This window comes from Lissotriton helveticus, chromosome 6 (assembly GCF_964261635.1).
Source record: "Lissotriton helveticus chromosome 6, aLisHel1.1, whole genome shotgun sequence".
Lineage (NCBI taxonomy): Eukaryota > Metazoa > Chordata > Amphibia > Caudata > Salamandridae > Lissotriton > Lissotriton helveticus.
In genome coordinates, this window is record NC_136067.1 from 1,111,484,118 (window position 1) to 1,111,508,411 (window position 24,294).

Consider the following 24,294-nt stretch of genomic DNA (forward strand, 5'->3'; position numbering starts at 1 on the left):
TTGGTCGAAATGATAGAAACCAAGTCATGTTTAGGTCTCTAAGCCGGGATAGTCCCAGGATTTTTGATATCCGGTCCCGGTATCCAATGGCTAGGATCGTATCTTCCATTGTCGCGAGAGTTTGATCTGTGACATGGGTTGCCATAACGAAAAATAAGGACTAGGAATAGGATTCCTGCAATTAGTCCTAGGATCAGGGGAAGTCCGCCAAAAATCGAATGGACGAAGTCTGGAAAAATACCCAGTATGGCTTTGAATGGTGTTAATGCCATCGAAAATACTGTCTTAAATACCTTTGAGACCCCTGTGGTATCAGAAATATTTAAGATTTCGCTCAGGATTTCCGCGAAATGTACGGGGGAATTAGTTGATAATAATGTATGTATCTCTGCAGTCGTCCTTGCGACTTGTAGATCATACGTTTCTTTAGATGACGTGAGCCTTGTAGGCGTCTGAAGAAGCACTGTTTTCATTCTGCTTAAAGTGTCTATTCGAATAGAAGTAATTTTCAAACTGAGCCATGCCCTTGCCTCCCTGTCTGGAAAGGAGCTGGGAAACAAAGAACGTCCACAGCACTTGACCTTCGCCGTCGTAGTGACGAGATAAGGAGTCCCGGGCATAAGACTACAGCATCTGCGGTCTACAATAAGAATGTAACTCCCATTATAGAGTCTTTGAAAGAATGGTTCTATTTCAGTTGCAGGTGCGCCTTGCTGGTGACATGAAAGGTTGTATGAATTCCCTTCACAGGCTCCGTGCAAACTAATACCGTTACACAGAAGCGTGCCGCTTAGTGACATAGCACAATTGTTGCCACTAAGAAACACTTTCTGTCCTTTGTTACTGACACATGCATGTGAATAGGGCAGGTTCCATGTTGTTTTAAGGTACCCCTTTCCCAATTTCTCGTACATGCCAGCCTGTATATATTTTTGGCAGTATTGAAACCTGAAGGTTGAGATTGGAATATTTATGATTCCGTGGATTATCCATTCACTGACAGGTCGTTCTGACATTGTCAACGGTAATCTTTCTAGTTTTTCAATGCTCAAGATTGTGTAATCAGCACCCTTCTGAGCCATACCGATTTGTCTATCAGTAAGGTTAAAGATTTGGAATAGTGACGTTGTGTTGATTAAACGCCAAGGCACATAGCCTGAACGCAGATTTTGTAACGTCCAGCCAAGCTGTACAATAGAACGCAATTGTGACTGACCATGTTGTAATAACAGTAAGTCTTGCGATAATATATCGATTGCTGAAGACACAATGCTGTCCAATGAAAAAATTCTGGAGGACAGAGTCATTAACCCATTGTCCACTACAGAAAGTGATTTTTCCAAATTAATACGGTCAATTTCCCGTATTCTTTCTGCTGTCTCAATTTGAGTAACCTTCCAGGCCTCATTGTATGCTGCATATACAGAGGCTGCTATGAAACGCTTTTGACGCTGTTTGCGTGGTCCCATTATGAAATCACGCAAGTCAGCACCATCAGTAAGTAAAGTTAGGTGTTGCTTAATTTCAGGCAGTGTGGAAGTTTGTAGCCATTGAAGGCATAATTTGCCCACACTGTAGGTTGTTATTATCCCTGGGTGATGTCTTTGGGGATATCTAGGGTCTGGCCTGTTCATTTTGAAACCCTGTGTTTTATTCAGGAATCTATCTTGACAGTTATTTGTATCTGTGGGCCAGATCAACCATTGTTTCCAATCAGGATGTGTTCTGTTTTGGTTAAGTATATGGTTTATGTCTATTTCTTCATCTGTTTCAGAGTTATTGCTAAACATTGTTGGCTTTGGAATAGACAGGTTATTTAAATCTTTGATTTTGGCTAAGCCGAGACAGGTGGTTTGTTGAACGGTGTCATTTAAAAATATCATTTGTTCTGGGATCATGCAGGCTCTAAACAAAGCTTCTATACCCTGTACTTGCCATTCTTTTGTACCCCAAACACTTTTCAAATCAACATGTTTGTCCCAATAATCAAATCCAAAAGTATTCATTTTTTCAAAGAAAGAATCTGAATATATCAATTTTGTGTTGGTTATCATGGTTTTCATCCCTGTCTTGTTTGACAATTTGTAATAAAATGTTTCAGCATTAGTTATGTTAAAACCTGAAAAATATGAATATTTGCCATACACGGTTCTAGAGCTCCCTTTTGGAGGTGTAGCACAATGTTCCCATTGATTAAAATTTAAAACATTTCTAGGTTGTGCAGATTTATGCAAGAAATGGTTACCATAATGGTTATAGCAGTACATGCTGTCATAATTTGTAGAACCCTGCAAATAATCATGTTTTGTAAATTTAGCAGACATTACTAAGTCAGACATCATATTGTTTATACTTTCAAAGTCCCAATCATCAGCAAATGAGTTTGGTTTTGCAAAGTCACTCAAGGAGATCTTGATTTGGTGTGGATATTTCAGGATCTCGACCGGACCATAAATTTCATAGTCAGTGTTGTCCCAGGCTACCCCACCAGGTATTGGAATTGCTGTGAAGTTGGCTGAAGAAAGTTCTGAAGAAAGTTCTCTTTTCTCGACGTGTGAAGATGTGTGTGGTTTGAGGACCAAGTTGATGTTCTGACTTGCTGTGTCCATTTTAGCATATTTTCCCTCAATGAAGCGTCCCAAGGTAAATACCATGATGAGCCAAAGTATGAGGATAAATGCACCAAAACCCACCCAAAATTCAATCCATGGAGAAACTAGATATGTTTCTTTCAGTTGTTTCAAAAGTTCCTTAGCTTTGTCTCGAAAGGATTTTGATGATGGCTGTGTCTTTTGTTCGCTGAAGCCGTCAGAGGAATCATCGAAGTTGATGAAGTAACCGGATGCAGTTCTGTCAATTGTTCCAATTGGTTCAGGATTTTTGTTTCTCGCATTTTCACTTGGTACTTCTGTATAGATTGGTGTGTCTCTGCTAAATGTCTTTATTTGGGTTTTCAGAGGTCTAAGTTCTATTGCATTGTTGCATAGTCCTTGTTGTTCTTCCGTAGGCGTTTCGAATGTGATGAGCCTCTTTGATAGGACCTCTGTACTGGTAGCAAACCTTGGTGTTCTGCTACTTATTGGGAGTCCACTTGGCCTACTGTTGGTTATCGGCCACATGTTGTGGTTTTACCAGGTCGATGGATACAACTCGGTTCTCCTTTTTTCCAGCAAGTGGCGGTAGTACAACTGATCTTGTCCCGTTGACAGACAATACAGGAACTGCTTTTCTGTAAGAAGGCCCAAATTCCTTCTTTACCGCGATCTTCTCCCTGACTAGATCCCCGACTTTTGGAATCCAGACAGGTCTTGCTGGGACAGGTGGTGATTCTTCAGTGGTCGTTGGCTGTTCTTTCAACTGTATGTTGCTCAGGTCTTTTCTTGTTTTGTTTTGTTTAAGTCCTGCAAAATAGCCAAACGGTCTTTGACATCAAAGCTTTTTTCTGTTACCACTGAAGTCTGACTATCAAGGTCAGAGATCAACATCCTAGTTCCGAATAATAATTCGTACGGACTGAATCCCTTCAGAGAATTTCTTGGCAAGTTATTTAGACTACGTTGGCCATGTTTCCCCCCCAGGCTGGTTTGCCTGAGTGAAAGAAATGGTCGAACGTAGCATGCTCTTAGCGTATATGCCATTTAGACTCGCAAATCTTGTATAACAGTCCGGACGTCAGCCGAGTGCTGGTGATCTACATTATAAGTGGAAACTAGCCTGTATATGTTAATCGCAAGCCATTCTTTTTAGTGGTGATGTTATCTGCCTTGATACGACGAGGTATTAAACTGCTTCTCTCCCCACTGCGATCTCTGTTGCAGTTTGGGCAGTTTTTTACCAACATGGTGTAGTGCAGGCTCATGCCTGGCCACCAGTACCGTGATTGTAATTCTTCCAGAGAATCCTTTAATTTAAGGTGTCTGAGACCCTCGCCCATGTGTGCGTCTGCGATTAACAAGTTTCTCCTGTCCATGTTTGGAATCACTCTATCCCCCACTCCAGGGATTCGAGCAAAAGGAATGGAGTTTGCATCTATGATGTATGTGTAATTGAGTGGATAGTTGATCGGTAACGCCGAGCAGTCGCCTTTTGATGACGTTTTTACTGCCAGCAATGTTTCGCCGTCAATGTATTTTAATGTACGCTTTTTTCGATCTACGGGAGCCGGTTTACTGGCTGCCGCTGCGGCTGTTTCAGCCAATGAATTCCCTACAACGTGAACGCCATCACGCTGGTGACTCAGTGAGTGTGTCACGTGAGTCTTTGGTAGTTCTTTTTTCAAAAGAGCTACCTGTTCCCAGAGCAGTCTCTGCTTTATTGGTGCATCCGTGTCATCTTTGTAATCGTTCTGAATCCAGGTCTGCAAATCCTTGTTATATGCTTTGACGCAGAAATATGAATCTGACACTATAAGCGTCGGGAATTCGCGATCCGCATTATCTAGCGCCATTTTCAAAGCTAATATTTCAGTTTGTAGTTCTGAATTAGTTTCTACTGAGTGTGATTTTGTTAATAGAGGTCTTAGTTTACCTCCGTGCCACACTTCTTTTGTAATCTCACATGTGGGATTGTATGCATGTTCTCCCCAAACGGAGGGTTGAGCATGTCCGTCTGTATAGATTACACAGGCGTAATGTCGTAGAGGCAGAATGTCGATTGGCAGAGGATACGTTTTTTCATATTTTAGATTTTTTAATTCTTCTAGTTCTGGATCAAAGAAGTAATATACTTTGTCCGTTGTGATTGAATTTACCCATTGTAACCATTCTGGATCCAATGTTGTTGTTGGTAAATTACACGGTGTTGTTAATGCCTCAAAAGCTGATTCTGCTGTTCTGACTGTGATATGTCTACCGTCAGCTATGTCTTTTTCTCTAGCTATTGCGGTTTGAACTGCTTGAACAATTTTTCCTTTGTTGTTGAATCTCTGTTCAGCTTTTGTGTACAAATGTGATTTGAATGCAATTGGTACCTTATCTCCCTCATTAGAGGTTAGGTATGTGAATCCGTATCTCCCTGGGATGACTCGGATCACAAGGTTGCGTGTATTATCACGGGTTTCTAATTTTGTTTTAATTAGCATGTCTGTTTGTAAGGATCTCAAAATTTCTGTGTGTGCTTGAGTCCAACTGGATCTTTTAAAGTCTGGTTTAATTAGATCGTAAAGGGGTTTGACCCTTTCTGCGTAATTTGCAATGTAAGTTCTTCCGAAATTTAGGAAGCCTAGAATTGACTGTAGGTTTTTTAGTGTTTTAGGAGCTTGGATTACGGCACATTTCTCTAGGAAATTGTCTGCCAGGCTTTTGCCTTCACTTGATAACTCATATCCTAAGAATAGGACCGTCAGATGGGCAATTCTGGACTTTTTGAAGTTGAATTTGTAACCCTCTGCAGCGAAACCAAGTATTATGGTGTTCACTCTTTTCAAGTGAGTTTCCAAGTCATCATCTGTTAAGTAAATGTCATCGACATAAGATAATGCTTCATCATCATATAGTTGTAGTAATTCTGTTACTCTCGCTGAGAATACCCCCGGGCTGTTCTTGTACCCCTGGGCTAACCGACAGAATTGTTTTTGAGTGCCATTTACTGAGAATGCAGTTAAATATCTGCTCTCTGGTGCTATGTTTTGACAAAAGAATCCGTTGGAGATGTCCAAGGTTGTTTTGTATTTTTTGCGCACTATGTTATTCATTAGTGCAGCACTGTGTGAGTTTTGCACTGCAAAAGTTTTGCAACATGTGTTAAGGTGTCGGTAATCCAAAACTAGACGGTATGAATTGTCTGGTTTGGAGACCGGAAACAAAGGATTGTTCATTTGTGAGGTGCAAGTTTCAATCACCCCCTGGTATTCTAGCTGATCTAGTATTTCATTTACTTGTTTTTTAGCTTCTTGCTTAATTGGGTACTGCCTTTGTGCAGTAGGTTGTGATTTTAACTGGATTTTGTGAGGAGGAGAATCCTCATCCCATCCTACATGATTTTTATATAAAGCAGGTGCTAAGGCCACTGCCCACTTTCTAGCAAGTGTATATTTTTTATGAATCGGTATTTGATTCGAGAAGGCAGGCATAATTACTTCTTCGCCATGAGGGCACTCCCTGACAAACTCCGGTGGCCAGTCTTTTTCAGCTAGAAGGATGTCATAGCCCTTGGATAGGTTATCCCAAAATAGTCCCCTTATTTTCCTAGTCTTATCTCCCTCTATACGTAATGTTATCTCGTATATTTTGTGGGGCTTGCTAACTCTGGTATCTGCAGTTTCCACTTGAAGGTATTCATTCGTGTCCACTGTCTCCAGATGATTCATAAGGACTTTGCGAGCTATGCTCACCTCTGCTGCGCTGTCTAGCATTGTCTGAGCCCATTCTCCGTTTTTCAGTTGTGTCCTCAGTATTCTCGGCATTGTTAACTACCTTGATACTGGCTACCTTCTTTTTTGGAAATTGTGATTTCTTTTTCAGTTGAGCAGGTTCCTTGTCTTTGGACTTGGCGTGCTCTTCTGATCGTCCTCTTCTTTCCGATTTCTGCGAGGAATTCTGAAAAGATTGAGACGGACGTGTATCAATGTCTTGATATCTATCAGGTTTTTTAATATTATCCCTATTTCTAAGGTTATATCTATTCCCAGAGGGTTCACTCTGAGGTGACCTTTGTCTCGGGTTCGGAGATTTCTCTCTTCGCCTAGGAGACCTTCCTCTGGACTGGAATTTCTTTTCTTTAGGATTGGATTGTTTATTTCCATCCCAGTTCTTTTTTGGTGAATTATTATTAAAAAATATTTTTTCTGGACTTGTAGTCAGTTGCGGTTTTACTGGTATTCCACCTAGACTATCTCTGCCTAGTTCTTCATAGGATTTTTCTATGATTCTGGCAATTTCAGCTGGTTGGTCTGCTATATCTGTCTCTTTTAACCTCTGGCGGATCGCCACGTTTGCTGCTTCACCCTTTATGTTGGCTAGTAATATAGCCGAGACCTGCTTGAAGTCTTTCAGTAATTTCATACCAAGAGTTAAAGCAGGTTCTGGACCGTATTCATCTTGAATTTGTTTTAGCACATCTGGTATCACCGAAATGGATGGAACACCGTGCGTTTTTGTATAGATGGAAGCAAAGACTGTACCCCAAGTGTCACAGTCCTCAATGTGTGGTGCGATTCCCATTGGGAGACATATAGTCAGAATCCTGTGTTTTTCTAATGGGGTGGTGTCAGGAAACACCGCCTCTATTTGGGTAATTTTCTGTGCCAACCAGAATGGTATTTGTTCCCGTTTAGCTGGAACTTTACCTAGGCAGGATTGGATGTTCTGTGGTGTGATTTTATTTGTGTTCCCCTGGTGAGGGGTCAGCTGTGGAATTTTAATCGCTGGCTGAATTGTTGAAGTCCGCATTACATACTGAACTAATTGTCTATGAATTTTTAGTAGTTGTTTTAGCTGTATTAATAGCTCTGCTGCAGGCATTCTTTCGATGTCTGGATGTGGTGTGTATCCGGCTAGGACCGGCCACGTTGCTCCTGGTCTTCCTAAAGGACCGAGCCTTGTAATGTGATTGTTATGTATTAGGGCGCCATCAAATAAGAGCAAATGCTCTTGGAATTTGAGTGGTACTTCCACCTCCTCGAAAGGAGTGTACGTTTCAGGAGGTTCCTCTACTTTGTAATAGTGGAAGTACTTTGTTACAGCATTTGCTGCTGGAAAATGTATCCATGTATAGTATACCTCTGTCTGCCGATATTCGTGTGCCTCAATTACGAATATGACTGTGCCACCTCTAGGTGTCAGTCCATTTTCTATAAGTTTTAAGGTTATAGATCTCCTTTTAATGACCGGAATAAGTATTATATCCGCGTCTGCTGCTTGCATGGTAGCATCAGCATCTGCTATTTCAGTAGCTAATCTAATTGCCTCTCTTTCTCCATCGCTGTCTCCCATTTTACTGACAGGATGGTATTATTTTTGTTTGCAGATCAGGTTTCTTTATGGAAACAGAGATTAGGTGCACAATATTTCGGAACTGTTTTATCCTTCAACGTTGACTAGACCAAGAACCATACATAGGAGTTCCCTCCTGCGAGGTTTTGGAGGATATTATAACCTTTCACCCACTCCAGACGTCTTTGGAGTATTTGGGAAAAGGGGTCTGAGTGAGAAAGCACGACTGAGTTACTCTAAATGTCTTACGTTAGTTTTATCGCCCTTTCCAAACACGTTGGGCGCCATGTAGTGTAGCTCCTATTTTCCCAATAGGCTCTGCGCATTGGAATAGTGCCTACAGCAGTAAAGGCCTAGGCCAGACGTTAACTAGGTCTACTACTGTCGATACTAGACTTAATTTTTGGGTTTGCCAGCTAAGCTCAGAGTTCGCTAGAAACTTTCTCGAATGTTCAAGGAAGGATTAACTCCCCTGATTAGACAAGAAGGGATTTAGTTTCTGACAACCATAGAACATGACAACTTTGCTCTCCCCTAATCAAGAGTCAATCTCGAGAGTCGTGTGAGCACAAGGCAATTATTTTACTCAGTCAGTACGTGCATTCTTAGTCTCATCAGAATGTAGAGAAAAGGAAGAGACGGGCGTGTTCAATAAAAGATGTTATTTATTGATCAGTCTCTTTTCTCGTACAAGAGAAATGGATCGATATTATTGCAATACTTATAGTTAAGTAAAGTGCATACATTAGAAGCAATAGTATAAAATAATACTGTAAAAACATTGATATGGTTTCTGAGCCATATGATGTTTAAAATGATTAAAATATATTTACATACACATATACATTTGACTAAACGTACTCAACTGGTGTTTCTAAATACGCCTACCCCGTGTACCTGACCTAAGTCTAATGCGTGGGCGGGAATAGAAAGTTACAGTTTAGTTTAAGTTTGTTTTTGCCAAGTGAATAACTAAAGAATTCTCTAGGAGGGGTTATTCAGTTCTGTACCTGGAATTTAGGATGAATGAGGAATGGTATCTCTTTCTCTGCTCTCGATATTCCAGGCTGCCTGCGGGGGCTGCCCAGAAGCGCCGGTGCTGGGTCTCTCGGCTTGAGATAGCAGCGCGTCTCTCAGCGCGTCAGGAAGGCGGGGCTGCTGCCTGCGGGGTCTGCTTCTGCTCTCGGCTTCGGCAAGTATGGCTGCTCCGTCTTGTCACCACGCGTGTGTTTGCATAGGGCAAGGTCGGCAATATTTATACCTTAAAGGTGCCGAGATTGACGTAAGGATGGACATAGGTACGTCAATAAAGATGTCATACGACTTGCTCGTTAGCACATTCTTTACTAAAGTTCTCTGTGAAATCAAAACAATGGCCGCACGGATTATCCAGGTTGTCATAGGTTTGATTTGTTATGAGAACGTCGTATGCCTTATCAGGGGCTGGAGGAATGTCGCTTGTCTAATTAGATCTCAAGCGTTATGACCTAATCAGATAACACGTTCCTGTGCCGTAGTGTGACTGCGTCAGATAACGGTATCTGCATCATGGGGGTTTTCTTGCCTCATGGGCTGACTGTTAGTTAACTAGCTAGTAAGTTTAACCAGAATAGGGTCAGGAATAGGGGGATCGAATCAGAACCTATAGAAATACACGACAGAGGCACTGGGAGTGCCTTAGTCTCTGCCATCTTTGAGATGACAGGTGTATTATGTAGTTAAATACTGGGGGCAGAGCCATTTTACCACCTTAGGTAGTGGTAAATGGTTACTGTCAGAAGATATATGAAAGCACATGCTGTTTTTGGCTAGAAATAAAGCAGCACTGGTTGACGATCAAAGGTAAACTGAAGAAAATACCATAGACAAACCACCATAAAAAAAACTGTCAAAACATAACATGGCTCGTTACAAAACAGTCAAAACTGAACACAACACAAGAACTGCAGTGCAGCACAACAAACCAGCAGAATACTTGACTACCGTAACAAAATGCAACAAAAAAAACAAGCACAATTTTTCTTGTCACAAATTACCACCTCCAGATTCCTGTTTTCATAATATGGTAGTAAAAGGTGTTTGCACCAAGCACAGACTTAACACACAACCATGCTGTGGCAACACATGATGGACAGAATGCTGAATGATTCAAATGATGGACTAATCCATGAGGAGCAGGATCAAGACTGATTTGCATACGGCTGGGTCCATACTGGGATGGCATAGTGAACAAAATAACAATGGATTTAACACAGTTCTCTTGACTGAGGGTGAATGTTTGAATTATTCAGCATTCCGTCCATCATTTGCTGCCACCAAAATGTTTCCCCTAACTGGGATGGGTATGCCCAGACGTGGGTCCCTTGCTCGTTTTGCCACTGGAATCAAGCTAGCCTGGCTGATGATGGGTGATAACCTGAAACGGGTCCCAGAATGCTTGTTTCTCATCGAGGGAGGATCCGGTTTGTCTGTTGGGGCTGGACTGTTCCCATGAGGAAGAGGGTCAAGGCTGATTTGCATATGGCTGGGTCCAAACTGAGGTGACGTAGTGAACAAAAGAACAATGGATTTAACCCAGAACTGTTGACTGGGGTGAATGTTTGATTTATAAAGCATTCCATCCATCATTTGTTGCGGCAGCATTAACTCACAACCAAGCACATGAAATATCAACTGGTCGTAAATGTTTTGTGATCTGGTCCCAGTGCGTTCCAATGGTGATAACTGAAGAGATCAGAATCTGGTTGGTGTGAATGGTGCTTTGAGACATGGTAGCACATGCAGTTAGACCCAGGGAGGCATAAGCATTCATATAGCCATCTTAAGAAAGGAAACCAGTCACCAGTCTACTATATCTTGCTCCTTGGAAAAACTCAATAGTTTTATTGTTTTCTTTTGAGTTTCTTAGTGACTTAACACACAATCTATAAAGATAGTGCGATCACTCTTAAATTGGCATCATTTCAAATATTTGTTCCCTGTAAAATGTATATTTTCAGAGCTAGTGTAGTGATTAAACCAGTCCTTTTTGAGGCATAGTTTTAAAATGTAGCTGGAAAGACCTGACATTTATACTCAGAATAAAGTTACTTTGGAAAGCCCTATGCAGATTGTTTTAACCCTGGTCTGTTGTGCTTAGATCTGCAACATATCTTCTTTAAGGCAGTGGATACTGTTTGCTTGATGAAGATAGTAGTTTTTGTTTATTAGCAGATCCACTACATTCTCTGCTTCATGTTGCCAAATAGCCCCAATGGCGGCCCTGGAGATGGCATCATCCAGCCCTGTGTGTATGTCTGTTATTTTTTCCATGTAAAAATCTTTATTTATTTTCCTGTTGACTGTGTCACAAATTGGTAAATTTTTGCTGACTTAGTATTCCTTACGAAAACGTTGTTGGACCCCTCATCTGACCCTGATTTGAAAGTCACTATATCGGACGGATATGAAATATTCCTAGTAGACAGACAAGGCAAACGGCGTAAGGGGAATAGCAGTGGTAAATCACACTCATGATAAGGAATCCTTCAGTTTGACTTCACGTTTGTGTGAAGAGGCCTTTTTCACTTTTATATTCAATAAAGTTACCTTTTTTTTTTAATTTTTATTGATATTGCAAGAAGAACATCTTCATTAAATTTATATAATGTAACAAATACATATAAGATAAAAACAAACATAAGCTAACAATTGACATCTGGGACAGAGAAAAACATAATATAGTTTCAAAAATGTACTATACAAAATGTAAACACGGAATTTAAACTGGTCTTATCAAACCTTTATAACCTCAGTTTCACAATTCCAAAAAAAAGTTTCCCCAAATTTGTTCCTTCCTTATCAAAGCCTTAGGGCCTCTAAGTCTTGCTAATGAAAGTTCCATTACATTTATTTCACTTATCAAAGTCCACCATTCAATTACTTTCGGAGGATCCTTAGAAATCCAGGTTCTAGCTATAACTAACCTAGCGCAGGCATATACTATAGTTAACAAATCTTTATGCTGACAACAAACATCTTGTATGTCTAGTAATATCAAATGCGCCGAGAGCGATGGTGTATCTATTTGCTTCCTGATCAAAAGGTTAGTTATCCCCTTCCAGAATGAAGTTAGCTCTGGACAGGAGAAGAGCATATGCTCAATGCCTGCTACTTCCGTATTGCATTTTGGACATTTTGGACGATCAGTTGATTGATTTCCTGATGCCCAACTAGAGATCCTTTGAGGAGTATAGTATAGCTGTGTAATAGTTTTATATAACTGCAACCTCAGATTAGAAGATTGCACAACCCGGTTTATTTGACGTAGTGAAGATGAAATCTGTGAGGGATTGATATTTGTTCCCAATCTTGTCGACCACTTGGCCGCTATTTTCCCACTATCGTCGTGTTTACCTAAACTTAAATATCCATAGCCCATGCTTATAAGTGATTTTGTTTTATCCGAGTATAGACATGCTAACGTGTCTGAATGGGCCACTTCTTCAATTTTCATTTTGCGAAGTAAGAAATCTCGTATTTGGATGTATTTAAAATACATGCCATCATTTAGTTCGAATAGAAGTTTTAATGTATCGAAATCTAAAAAGCCACTTGGGCCATATAAGTCACCCAAAGAATTAATACCATGTCCGGCCCAAAGATTCGCTATCCCGTCTGAAAAAATACCAGGTAATCCTGGGTTGCCCCATATTCTGAGTTCAGCATTATAAAAAGAGATCTTATCTATGGTCATAATTTGATCCCGGATTTTCTTAATATGTCTCGCAGTCTTAAATGTTACTCTTTTAAAGTAGTTAGGATCGTGGACACGAAATAAAAATTGATTGCAATTAGGTCCCAGCATAAACTGATGATAAAATATCGAACTCTCATTTTTCAGCAAACTACGTAAGCGACAGAAAAAGGTGGCAAAAAAATATAACCTAAAATCGGAGAACACTAAACCCCCCTTTTTGATTGATAGCTCCAAAAGTTTCATAGATCTACGTGCTTTTTTGAGGCTCCACACAAAACTACTGCAACCACCTTCCAATTTCTTTAAAAAAGTCTGCTAAGTTGCAAAGGGATGGATCTAAATAAATATAATATCTTAGGCAGGATCTTCATTTTTATTAAATTCATACGCCCCACTAAGCTAAGCGGTATCTTATGCCATTTTCTTAACATTAGAGTAATTTCTTTTAGCAATGAATCATAGTTTAATGTTATTACTCTATCAATATTGGCTGCTAGCTTAATACCTAAATACATTGCACTTTGACATAAACCTGAAATCGGCTCCATAAGTTTATAGTTAGTAATAACCTGCGTCTTGCCTACATTTAATTTGTATCCTGCCACGTCTCCAAAATTATCAGATTCTCTTATTATTGCTGGAATGGCGCTCACTAAGTCAGTTGTATATACCGCTATGTCATCTGCGAAGGCAGTTATTTTTAAGCTCTTCCCGCCATGTTGTATTGGGGTGACGTTATCTTGAGCAAGCAATGCATTTAGAAAGGGCTCCAGAGAGAGGGCAAAAAGCAAAGGTGACAGAGGACGGGCCTGCCTTGTGCCCCTCTCTATCACAAAGTTTGCCGACTCAATTCCCCCATAACTGATCTTAACCATTGGATTATCATACAACGAGCGTACCCAATCTAGATATTGTCCCTGGATACCGATCTTCTTCAGCACCTCCCACAAATACTCCCAACCCACTCGGTCAAATGCCTTTTCTTCATCTAACATGACCATTCCGAGTGGGGTGAGAGTAGTTGAGGCTACATCTAATGCAGTAATAGTCATGTTTACATGGGCCGTGGTGTCTCTCCCCATCACGAACCCATGCTGCAGAATATTTACTAAATCCGGCAGGATAGGGGCTAAACGATTTGCTAAAATTTTTGCAAACTTGTTTGCGTCAGAATTAATCAGAGAAATCGGCCGATAGGAGCCACATTCTTCCGGAGGTTTATTTTTCTTAAGGAAAAAAACTATTTTGGATATTTTCCAGGAAGTGGGGCCGGTCTTGACTCCGCTATGAAATCTATTACTGATTCTAGAAGTGGAAGTAGTTCTTGTGAACAGATTTTATACAACTCCATAGGTAGGCAATCCTCACCAGCAGCTTTTCCCGAAGGTAAGGCTAAAATAGCCTTGTTTATTTAAGTTAGTGTTATTTTGGAGCTGAGTTGTGTACCAACTTCAATATCCCTTTGAGTGGGCATATGTTTATTCAGATATTGGTGTATTTTAGCCTTGGTAGGAGTATTGTCTGGTGTGTACAAGTTTCTGTAATATTTAGTAAATTGGTCTAAAATTTGTTCTGGCTGATCGTAATTACGCAAATCAGAACCTTTAATTGTTTTAATCCTTGTTCTAGCTTTCTTGTCAGCTACTTTGTATGCCAGCACTTTACCAATTCTATCCCCCCCCCCCTCATATTGGGCCAATTTGTATTTATGAATTTTTACACTATATCTTTCTCTTAAGATCTTTTTGGCAGCTGATTGTAGTTTTAGCAGCTCGATTCTTAACTCTTCAATATTTGGTTTTCCTTTTAAGGTAGCTCTGCTAATTGCTGTTCCACTAGCAAAATATTAGAAGTAGTCAACTTCCTGTCTCTACGAATTTCAGCATTTTTCCTTAAAATATATTGCTGGGCAAAGCCCCTTATGCTACACTTACAAGCGTCCCAAACTACATTGATCATAGCCGTATTAATATTCAATTCTATAAATTCATTAATGTGATCTCTTAATAATTGGACAAACTGAGCATCTGTAAATAGATATCTTGGAAATGTAAAGCTACCATTTTTAATGGTACGTTAGTTTATCATCTACCTGGTCCAAGAGAGAGTTTTGCAAATTTAACGTTATTAGGAGATTCTCATTTTCATTTGGAGCTCAGTGATACTTCAGATACAGCATATCTGATTGATTGTCTTCATAGTTTTGATCGGCACCAAATAGTGAATCTTCAGACGTATAGAGCCAACCATACTCTGGACGGCATATTCACCAGTAATCCTGGGCTTAGAATTAATAGAGTCAATCCGCAGATTTGGACGGATTACAGTCCAGTTTGCTTCAACCTTGTAGTTCCCATTAAGGACAGCTGTTACTCTAATTCCCCTAGACTTATAAAGATGCACTATTGATGGAAAATCGATAGTGCGTAATTCGGCAAGATGCAGACTTCACAGAATTAAATGGTAATATTGATGTAGCTACCGGCAACTTCAATAACTGGTTCAGAATCCACTGCTATGAGTCATGCACCTGAAAAAGTTCCCAGATGTTTCCGAAAAACTCCCACTGCTCCATGGTATACACCTGAATTAAAAAAGCTTAAGCAAAAATGAAGGGCCTTTGAAAGAAGGTGGAGAACTGACCACAATGAGAATGACATAATAAAAAATATAGAGCAGTGATTGATAAGTATAGAACATTGATCATTTGCGGAGAAACCTAGAGATTTATCGATAAAATAAGTGCAGCTAAAGAGTCTAGTGAAGAACTTTTTAAGACTGTCACTACCCTCTCTAACTATAATAGCTCGCAACTCATCCCACCTATGCAAATGTTCTTCAAGAAGTTGGCGGAGTACTTTCAGGCAATAGTGTCTGGGGTCTATGATTCATTCTTCCCCATATATAAAGGGATTAGCACAGATATAACATTTGTCTCCTTTTCCTTTTTTCAAGAATCCAGGATGGTTCTGGATTAAGTCAGACAACTTCGGATAATTTTACCCCCTTAACTGAAGATAGAACGATGGGTCTCTTGGAGACTATTAAATCAGGGTCTCCGATGGACCCCTGTCTACGTTTTGTTTTGCATATAGTTTCCAGAACAGTGGCTAGACACCTTACCATATTGCTCAATAGAGTTTTGACATTAGGTTACATTGCAGTGGAATGGAAACATGCCCGCTACTGTAAAAGTCTACCTTGGATCCTGGTGATGCTACAAATTATAGACCTATGTCTAGACTACCCTTACCAGCTAAAAACTGGAGAAGGCACTTAATGCAGACTTCATGGCCTTCCTCAATACTAATAGAAATCTGGATCCCTCACAACATAGGTGTAGGCCTTCACATTGCACGGAGTCTGTTGTTGATCGCCACTGAGGAGATTCGTAGGCAGGTGGACTTAGGTGGCAGGGGTGCACTGAATCTGCGTAACCTCTTCTGCAGCGTTTGATACAGTGAATCATTCACTGTTAATCAGATGGGTAGAGGGGATCGGGATTAGAAGCACAGCCTTTGCTGTCCTTAGTTCATAGCTGGCTTTTGGGAATTTTGATTCAGATCCCTTTACAATGTGGGGTGCCCCAGGGCTCCTCACTATCACCCACAATATTCAACATCTAAATGACTTCTCTAGCATTCATATGGTTTTGCCATAGTGTCACACACAGATAACAAACAAATGGTGGTGTCTATCTCCTCGGATGTGGGCACTGTTGCTAGTAAATGTAAATATACCCTGTCTAGTATTGTCACCTGGATGCAAGAAAATTGCCTTAAATTGAATTCTGAACAGACTGAGGTTATCCGCTTTGGTTCCAACAACTCTTTCTGCGACACGTCTTAGTGGCATACCAATTTAGGCACCCCTCCTTGTCCAGTTCAGAAAGTGAAAAATCTCTGGGTGTGATTTGATGAACAGCATTGTTTTTCTAACTAAATAAATAAGGTTACATCCTCTTGTTTGTAACTCCTCAGGGTGTTGAGGAAGGTCTTTCATTTCGGTGAATATGCAGAAGTTGGTTTTTGTTGCATTAATCCTATCTAGGATAGACTACTGCAATGCACTATATCTGAACATCCAGAAAAGATCTCAGCTGAAGCTTCAGTCACTTCAGAATACGGCTACCGTTTGCTCTTGAGGATCCCAAAATGTGATCCCAGTTCCAAAAGCATTCGTGACCTTCATTGATTGCTGGTGACCGAACGGGTCAAATTTAGGGCCCTCTATATTGTTCACAAGGCCTTGTGTAGTGGAGGCCCCACATTTTTTCGTAAGTCTTTTGTGGCATGTTCCTAAATGTAATTTAAGATCTGCCACTGCTAAATTAGTGGCAGTTCCCAAAATGAAGAAAGCGAGATAGGGAGGGAGAAGTTTTTCTTTTTTGGTTTGTAGGCTGTGAAATTCTTTGCCTCTCATTCTAAGATCTCAGTCCAACAGATCCTCTTTTAGAGCAGTGTTAAAAACCTGTGTCTCTCTATTCACTCCAAGTATATAGGTATTTTCTCTTTAGGAACGCTTGGCGCTAAGACGCCTCAGCATATGCGCGCCGCTTTATAAAAATGGTACTTACTAATGGAACTTGTCAATGAACGGGGTAAGTAGATAAATGGATTACATAATGTTACATTTGTTAAACCTGTTCCTCTCCATTCCTATCAAATGTCCCTCTATATTTCACTGTTATTCCTGTATTTAGCATTAACTACCCATCTGTTCTGGTTGTCTGACAGAATATTGTGACTCAAAAATTGTGTCAAAAATATGGTTTACCATAATATTGTGTTCCTATCCTTACAATGGGAATAACACAAATATTGAGTCAAATATTGTGGAAGATAATATCACCAAAAAAGGTAAATATATTTGTTTTTTATAAATAAGCACTTTGAAGTTATTTATTTAAAATATTTAAATAGTTTACATCAGGATTGGTTACATTTACTTTGTCCACTCCAGTCTAAGCAACACCAGGGAAAGTGTAGTACTGTGAAGGGTTTAGATTTACTATTCCCACTGCAATCGAAGCAAAAGTAAGGAAAGTGTTGGACTCCGTAGAGATTACATTTACTGTTGCCACTCCACTCTAAGCAAGAGTAGGGAAGATGTTGGACTTAGGATGGGATGAGTTTCACTAATCCAACACCAGTCTAAGCATCAGTAGGAATTGTATTGGACTTCAGGGGGATTACACGTGACATTCAAACTCCTAATCATTTTTAACAAAACATTTAAAAACATATCACACAATTATTAACTTATAGAATACATAAATAACTAATACTGTACAATTTAGGAAAAAGACTAAAAATAAAAAAAACTTTGCTCTAATAAAAATTAAATGCTCTTCTAAACCTACGAAGAACACACAATAAACAAATAAATATCACAATATTTAATTTAAAATATTACTTAAATACAACAAATAGAATAAATAAAATATTATAATACAATTTACAATAATTAAAAGCAATACATTAGGAACCTAAACTAAACAGATATGACATGTTAATTGACCTATTAAAATATTCATAATTCTCACTTACTCAATTAAATATTATGAACAAAGTAATTTCAAAAAAATACTTTTACATTTACTTCCCACTTTATAATACAAACCAAACTTGCTACTAAAATAGAAGTATTTAACAAAAAAGTAATAATTAAAATAACAATGAAACAATGTACATAAATAATAATCAAATGTCAAATTCACAAAAACAATTTTAGGATTACATTTAAATTAATGATATCTTAACTCCCCACTCTATTTCTATACATTCCCAACAACTCTCTACTAGCATGTAACAAATGAATAAATTACACTTGGATACATATAATAATCAAACAAAAAATGTTAACATTATCATTCAACTAAACACTTAATTTGCAATAAAAAACGAATTAACATTAACATTGAATTGATCATAATTAAATTGAATAACATACTACTACATTCTAAAGGACTAATTAAATGTAAAACATGTAAACCCTTAAAATTCCAATCTATGAATAACAGTTGTACTAACAATGCAAAATATATTAATACACATTGAAATATTCAAAAAACAATATTTATTTTACTATATTGAAGTAAACGATATTTAAAACTATGTTCTTGTCAACAATATTATATATCAGAAACGAATATTCTTGCCTTGATATTTTGTTCCATGATATGTTTGAGACAATATTCATGTCAAACAATATTTTTAATCTAGTATTTGTATAATTCACCATCTATTCCATCATCAAGACTTTATTTCTTAGATGTAAAAGCCTTATAGACTAAATGAATTAGAAGCTCTAAAAGTTGACAAAACTAAGTGTAGTATATTTTTAATTCATGTGGCCAAACGGACGTCTTCGCATTCGAGGCATCAGCAACCATGTGCCTGCAGGCATCTAAATCGATCTTCTCAAAACCAAACATTTAAAGCATTTTTTCACAAAGTGGTTTGATTGAAAGTTTAAGTTAATTTCCTTAGTTCTCATTGTAAAGGTACCTGCTTGTCTCCTTCGTCATCATGTAGGCTCCATATTCTGTCGACATGCTCAGGGCTCTGCAGCCCTCTCAGGCTAGGTTCGGTTTAATAAAATAAAAATACATTTATTGTTATTTCTGAATATTTTGATGTGGAAAGGTGTATGATCTATTTCCTCTTACATTCACAGACTACGCGTATTGATGAGTGGGAATGCCCCAGATGTGCCATCCTTTTCAGCAGTACTGCGTCACTGAAATCTCACCAATGTGTCAATGAAAAAAAAATCTGCGCTATACCACCAAAATTATTAGGGCCAATGAAAGCAAAGGTGAAAAACAAAGTGAAACTGAAGAAGCCTGAATTGGGAACATGAAGTAATCAAAGGATGCTGGAACTGTAGGTTCTTTATGTTACTTTATTAAGATATTAAGTTATGATGATAACCCCATCAGGAGCAGCTGTCCTGCTGCTCAGCCCTCACTCAACTGACATTCATAGCACACCAACATTCTAATCATCCAACATTCCACTCATCATGCATACAAGCTGAGCAGCAGGGAAACACAAGTTACAACAGAACACACATTGTGCCTCGTCAAGGGGGCATTTCAAGTACTTCCATTATAAAGTTGAGCCCTTCCAGCTCGGCAAGTGAGCCTGCTCCTTCTCCCAGCGTTGCAGAGAGAAGAAATGCCAAGTCTTCAATGCCCAGAAAAAAGGGAAGAGACTCCACTCATTTAGAGGCCTTTTCCTGTCCTGTCTGTGGAAAGGTATTCAGCTGTTTTGAAAAACTAACCGTTCACACATACTCCCACACAGGAGAGCGTCTGTGCAGATGCCCACAACCGGGATGTGCCAAAGCTTTCATTTCTAAATATAAATTAATAAGGTAAACCATTATAATACACTAGAATTTGTGAGTTTTCAGTTTGTACTTTGTGCTTCAGCAGTGTCCTGTTCTATTTAAAACATACTTATTAATATGCTGTAAATATTGCAAGTTGTTACAAATTCGCTAAATTGTGTTCAAAAGCTCAGTGAAGAGGGATGTAGAGTGTTAATAGAGCAGACACCTCTTTTCAGATGTATGTTAGGTTTAGGTTTTTATTTTGAACTAGTCATATATACTGTGTGGTCAACATCATCTCAGGAGTAAATCCATTTCTGCACCATGTGGCTTTGCAGTGGGGCAATTTTACACCACAATGTGAGTTTGACAAATAAGAATGGGGAATTACATGCTGAAGATGCAATGTTTCTCCCCTTCGAACATTTTCCTTATTAGGGATCTGTTTTGTAATGCAAATTCCAAATGCTATACTTGTATACATTTTGTGTATTAAAAATTCTGGTGGCAAAGTAATTTAATTTTACTTGCAATCGGAAACCACACATTCCCCACTGTATGGACAAAAATAATGAGGAAATCACAGTTTTTCCGGTTACCCATAAACCCTCACTCACCCTTTCAGTAATTAATATTATATTGCATTTGTTGGTTGTAATGAGTCAGACCTTTTTTACAGGAATTAATCAGTCTTGTTGCTATTTTGATTTTTAAATTTTCCTTTCTGTTTTGTACTACTTTTAAGATGTAACTTTTGTCTCAGTAGAACCTTTTCTATTATAGTTTGTGTGCCCCAATGCAACTTCACTCTGAGAAGAATTTACAAGATTAAGGGCCTGATTTAAAGTTTGGCAGACAGGTTACTTCATCACAAACGTGATGGATATCCCGCCGGCCGTATTACAAGTGCATTATATCCAATGACACTTGTAATATGGTGGACGGGATATCTGTCATGTTTGTGATGCAGTAACCAGTGCCCTGAACTCTAAATCAACATCAAAGTGCTTTACTGTCCCACAGTTGTATTTTTCCAAAAGTGAGATTAATAATCCTTATACCATGTTTTTAACGATGATCGTACGTTTTAAAAAGATAGTTGTTGTACCTACGGACTGAACTGCAGAATTTTCCAAATAAATCCTGTCATGGTTGTTAAGATGATACCAGCTTCTGGTGTCAGCAACTCTTAAATTGGCTATCCTTGCTTGTCCTGATAGGATAGTCTTGTAGGAAGAAAGTCTTTTCTACCTTGCCGTCAAACCACTTCAACTTTTTGTTTGTTTTGTTACAGGCACATGGCAACTCATTCCCCCCAGCAGTCTCACGCATGTTCTTATTGTGATAAAACCTTCCACAGAAAAGACCACCTAAAAAATCACCTACATACTCATGACCCCAACAAGATGTCCTTTAGCTGTGAGGAGTGTGGCAAGAAATACAACACCAAGTTGGGCTACAAAAGGCACTTGGCCCTTCATGCAGCCACCAGTGGTGACCTGACTTGCCGTGTTTGCACTAAGGATTTTGAAAATACAGTCATCCTACTAGAACACCTCAAATCCCATGCAGGAAAACCATCTGGAGGCATCAAAGAAAAGAAACATAAATGCGATCACTGTGATCGTCATTTTTACACTCGCAAGGATGTGCGCCGTCACATGGTGGTCCACACAGGCTGCAAAGACTTTGTTTGCCAATTTTGTGACCAGAGGTTTGGGCGCAAAGATCACTTGACTAGACACACCAAGAAAACCCATTCTCAGGAGTTGCTCAAGGGAAGGCTAGGGAATAAGGATTTTCAAGTATTCTTGGATCCCATATCTACATTTCGACTCAAGGAAGATGATACTATTCTGCGTTCCTTTCCTGATGTTAATCATGTACAAAGTATACAAGAAGAGCACAGTGGCACACATTTTCATGGTAGGCTTAGCCAGGAATTCACACATCCCATGCAATCTGCAGCTTTTGCACCAAGTATTGGTCCTTTAGGTAAGCATTTGTCAAATCATTCCACATCATCTTTACTTCCTGTCACCAATAGTCAGAAACTCCTGCTCAATAAGTATGAGTCAATTTCTACCTCACTTACCTCAACGCTTACCAAGGAGCAGCCTGTCATGTTGGATGCAAAGGCTTATAATTTGAATATGAATGAGGGACTGCCTTTGCCATTAACCCTCTCGCCTCACAAAATTGACTTGGAGGTTAGTATGCAAGCTTCCTCCTCATCCACAGATGATTCTTGTGAGTATACAGTGCAGAAAGATGAAATCCCAGTTTCAGATACTGTTGCCATGACTTCCCAGGAGATCTCTCATATTCTGGGATTGTGGCAGCTCCCTCTTGGTGGTAATCAGAATATTTGTGTGGACATGCCCATGCATCTCGAAAATGATCTGGCTCTCCATGGAGGGACCTTCCCTGGACATCAATCACAGGATCTGCAAATTCCCTTCAGTGGAACAAGTCTCCACCAGTTTCCACGGTATCTTCACTCATTCTCCTCTACTTCACCAGCCCTGCCTCATTTTCATCATGCATTCAAGTGACTACTTTTTTTTTTGTTCAACCAGTGTACTAAATATTTGAGCATTTGCTGAACAATTTTAAAATAGGAAATCCTAGAGAATGGCATACGATTTATATTTGAAATAGTGTTTATTTGTGTGGATTTATAGTCTTTTGTTCTATTATAGTTTTCCACACGTTTTGAATCAAACCCTGTTCTTAAGATGTGTACTTTTCATCCAGTTGAAACGCACAATCACAAATGTAAGAATTGTACATTTCTACTCCGTCAATTACCGCTGCTACAGAAATGACAATGCAACCGTTTGAGCCATGCATCATCATAAGCAATTTGCGTGACTGACTTTAGCATTGTATGTAGGAAATAGGAGTCAGTCCAGAATGCTTATTCTGAAAGCACTTAAGTTAACATGCGTTGTAGAAAAATCCAGGTTATCAATTTGGGTTTTCTATTTATTTAAAAAGTTGTTGAGATTTCTGTGAACGCATTGTCAAAACATGTTTTATATACTGTTAACCTTTTTGATTGTAGCAGCCCTTCCTGATGGGTGGAGACACCCAACCTTCCAACTTTTTTGCAAACATGAGCAAAGGTCAGCCTGACAGACACTCTTCATGTTCAGGTCAGGCAGCCAGGCACTCTGCATGCAGTAAATGCGCGGGCTCCTGGATTCATCAGCTCAGCTTTGCCAGGCTGAAGATTTCACAGTTTTGTTGCCAAATTGCTTGGTGGTCCTCCCCATCATGATGATGGGGTACATCACATATAGACTCGTACTTGGGCTTGTCAGTTTTAAGCCTTGAAGTGCCAAGGGACGACTGGCCATCAGTGACGCCTCTTCAAATAGTGGGGTGGAGTCAGTAGTTTCACTGACCCCATCCCACCCTGAAAGGGACTACTGCCTCCTCTCATTGGCTGACCCATATCCAGGGCAGCCAATGAGAGAAGATGGCAATCCCAATCATCTAGGAACCATTGAGGCTTCACTCCCGCACCCTGAGATCCTTGCTGCGGGCTGGTAAAAGAAATGTAAAATGTTTGATACATGTGTGTATGTATGAACATATGTGTAGTTGTGCATGCGTGCTGCGGTTGGGTGTGTACATGTGTGTGGGCTTGTGAATGGTGTGAGTATATGTGCTTTCTAGTGAATGGATGGGTACAAGTTAGTGTGCATGGGTGAGTGTGAGTGTGTGTGTGTGTGTGTGGCCCATCAGCCTTCATGCTCGAACTACCGGCCATCACTGCTTTATGATATGTGTCTTTTTTTGTCAAGGCTGCTTTTATCCAGAAGTTATTACAGTCTTAAAGCCCAAGGCAAAAGAACTGTAGCTGAGCCATACATTTCCTCAAGTTGTTGAAGGAAAAAACACATTTTACAGTTCGGGATTTGAATCCCAGTTGCACAGCCTTTGTATATTTTGCCGCAAGTAGATGAAGGGATTTTATGGAAGATAGCACAATTTGCCCCCTGACGTGAATTAAAATTGGCAAGTCCCCTGATGCCTGTATCCACTCGTTTACACTCTAGCCCCAGAGGAAAGATGTAGTGACTGGCAAGTTTGTTCCCCTGTGCTCCATATCCTCTCACCAGTGCCCATCTCTAAGCAACACAACATACCCCTCTCCGCACCAGATATCAACAACACGATTTCTAATCCCCTCCCAGATGGCCGCGTACCCACAAACTCCTAGCCCGATACATGCCCCCCACCTTGCCCTGTGAAAACCAATGTAACAAGCCTCTGATG

The 24,294-nt window shown here is 39.6% G+C and overlaps 2 protein-coding genes across 2 annotated transcripts in view; both read left to right on the forward strand.

The window, feature by feature from the left end:
- The window catches only part of LOC144761655 (PR domain zinc finger protein 10-like), a 400,011-nt gene extending 380,529 nt beyond the window's left edge, over positions 1 to 19,482 (forward strand). Inside the window, exon 7 of the mRNA XM_078646945.1 lies at positions 19,348 to 19,482. The gene's annotated coding sequence lies outside the window, so the exon portion shown is untranslated. The remainder of the gene's footprint in view (positions 1 to 19,347) is intronic.
- Positions 9,832 to 22,562, forward strand: LOC144762620 (zinc finger protein PLAGL1-like). The gene is made up of 4 exons (XM_078647848.1): positions 9,832 to 9,915; positions 19,348 to 19,529; positions 19,741 to 20,049; positions 21,302 to 22,562. Exons 1-4 carry the CDS (start codon positions 9,832 to 9,834, stop codon positions 22,560 to 22,562), a joined length of 1,836 nt encoding a protein of 611 aa, XP_078503974.1.
- Positions 22,563 to 24,294: the final 1,732 nt, after the last annotated feature.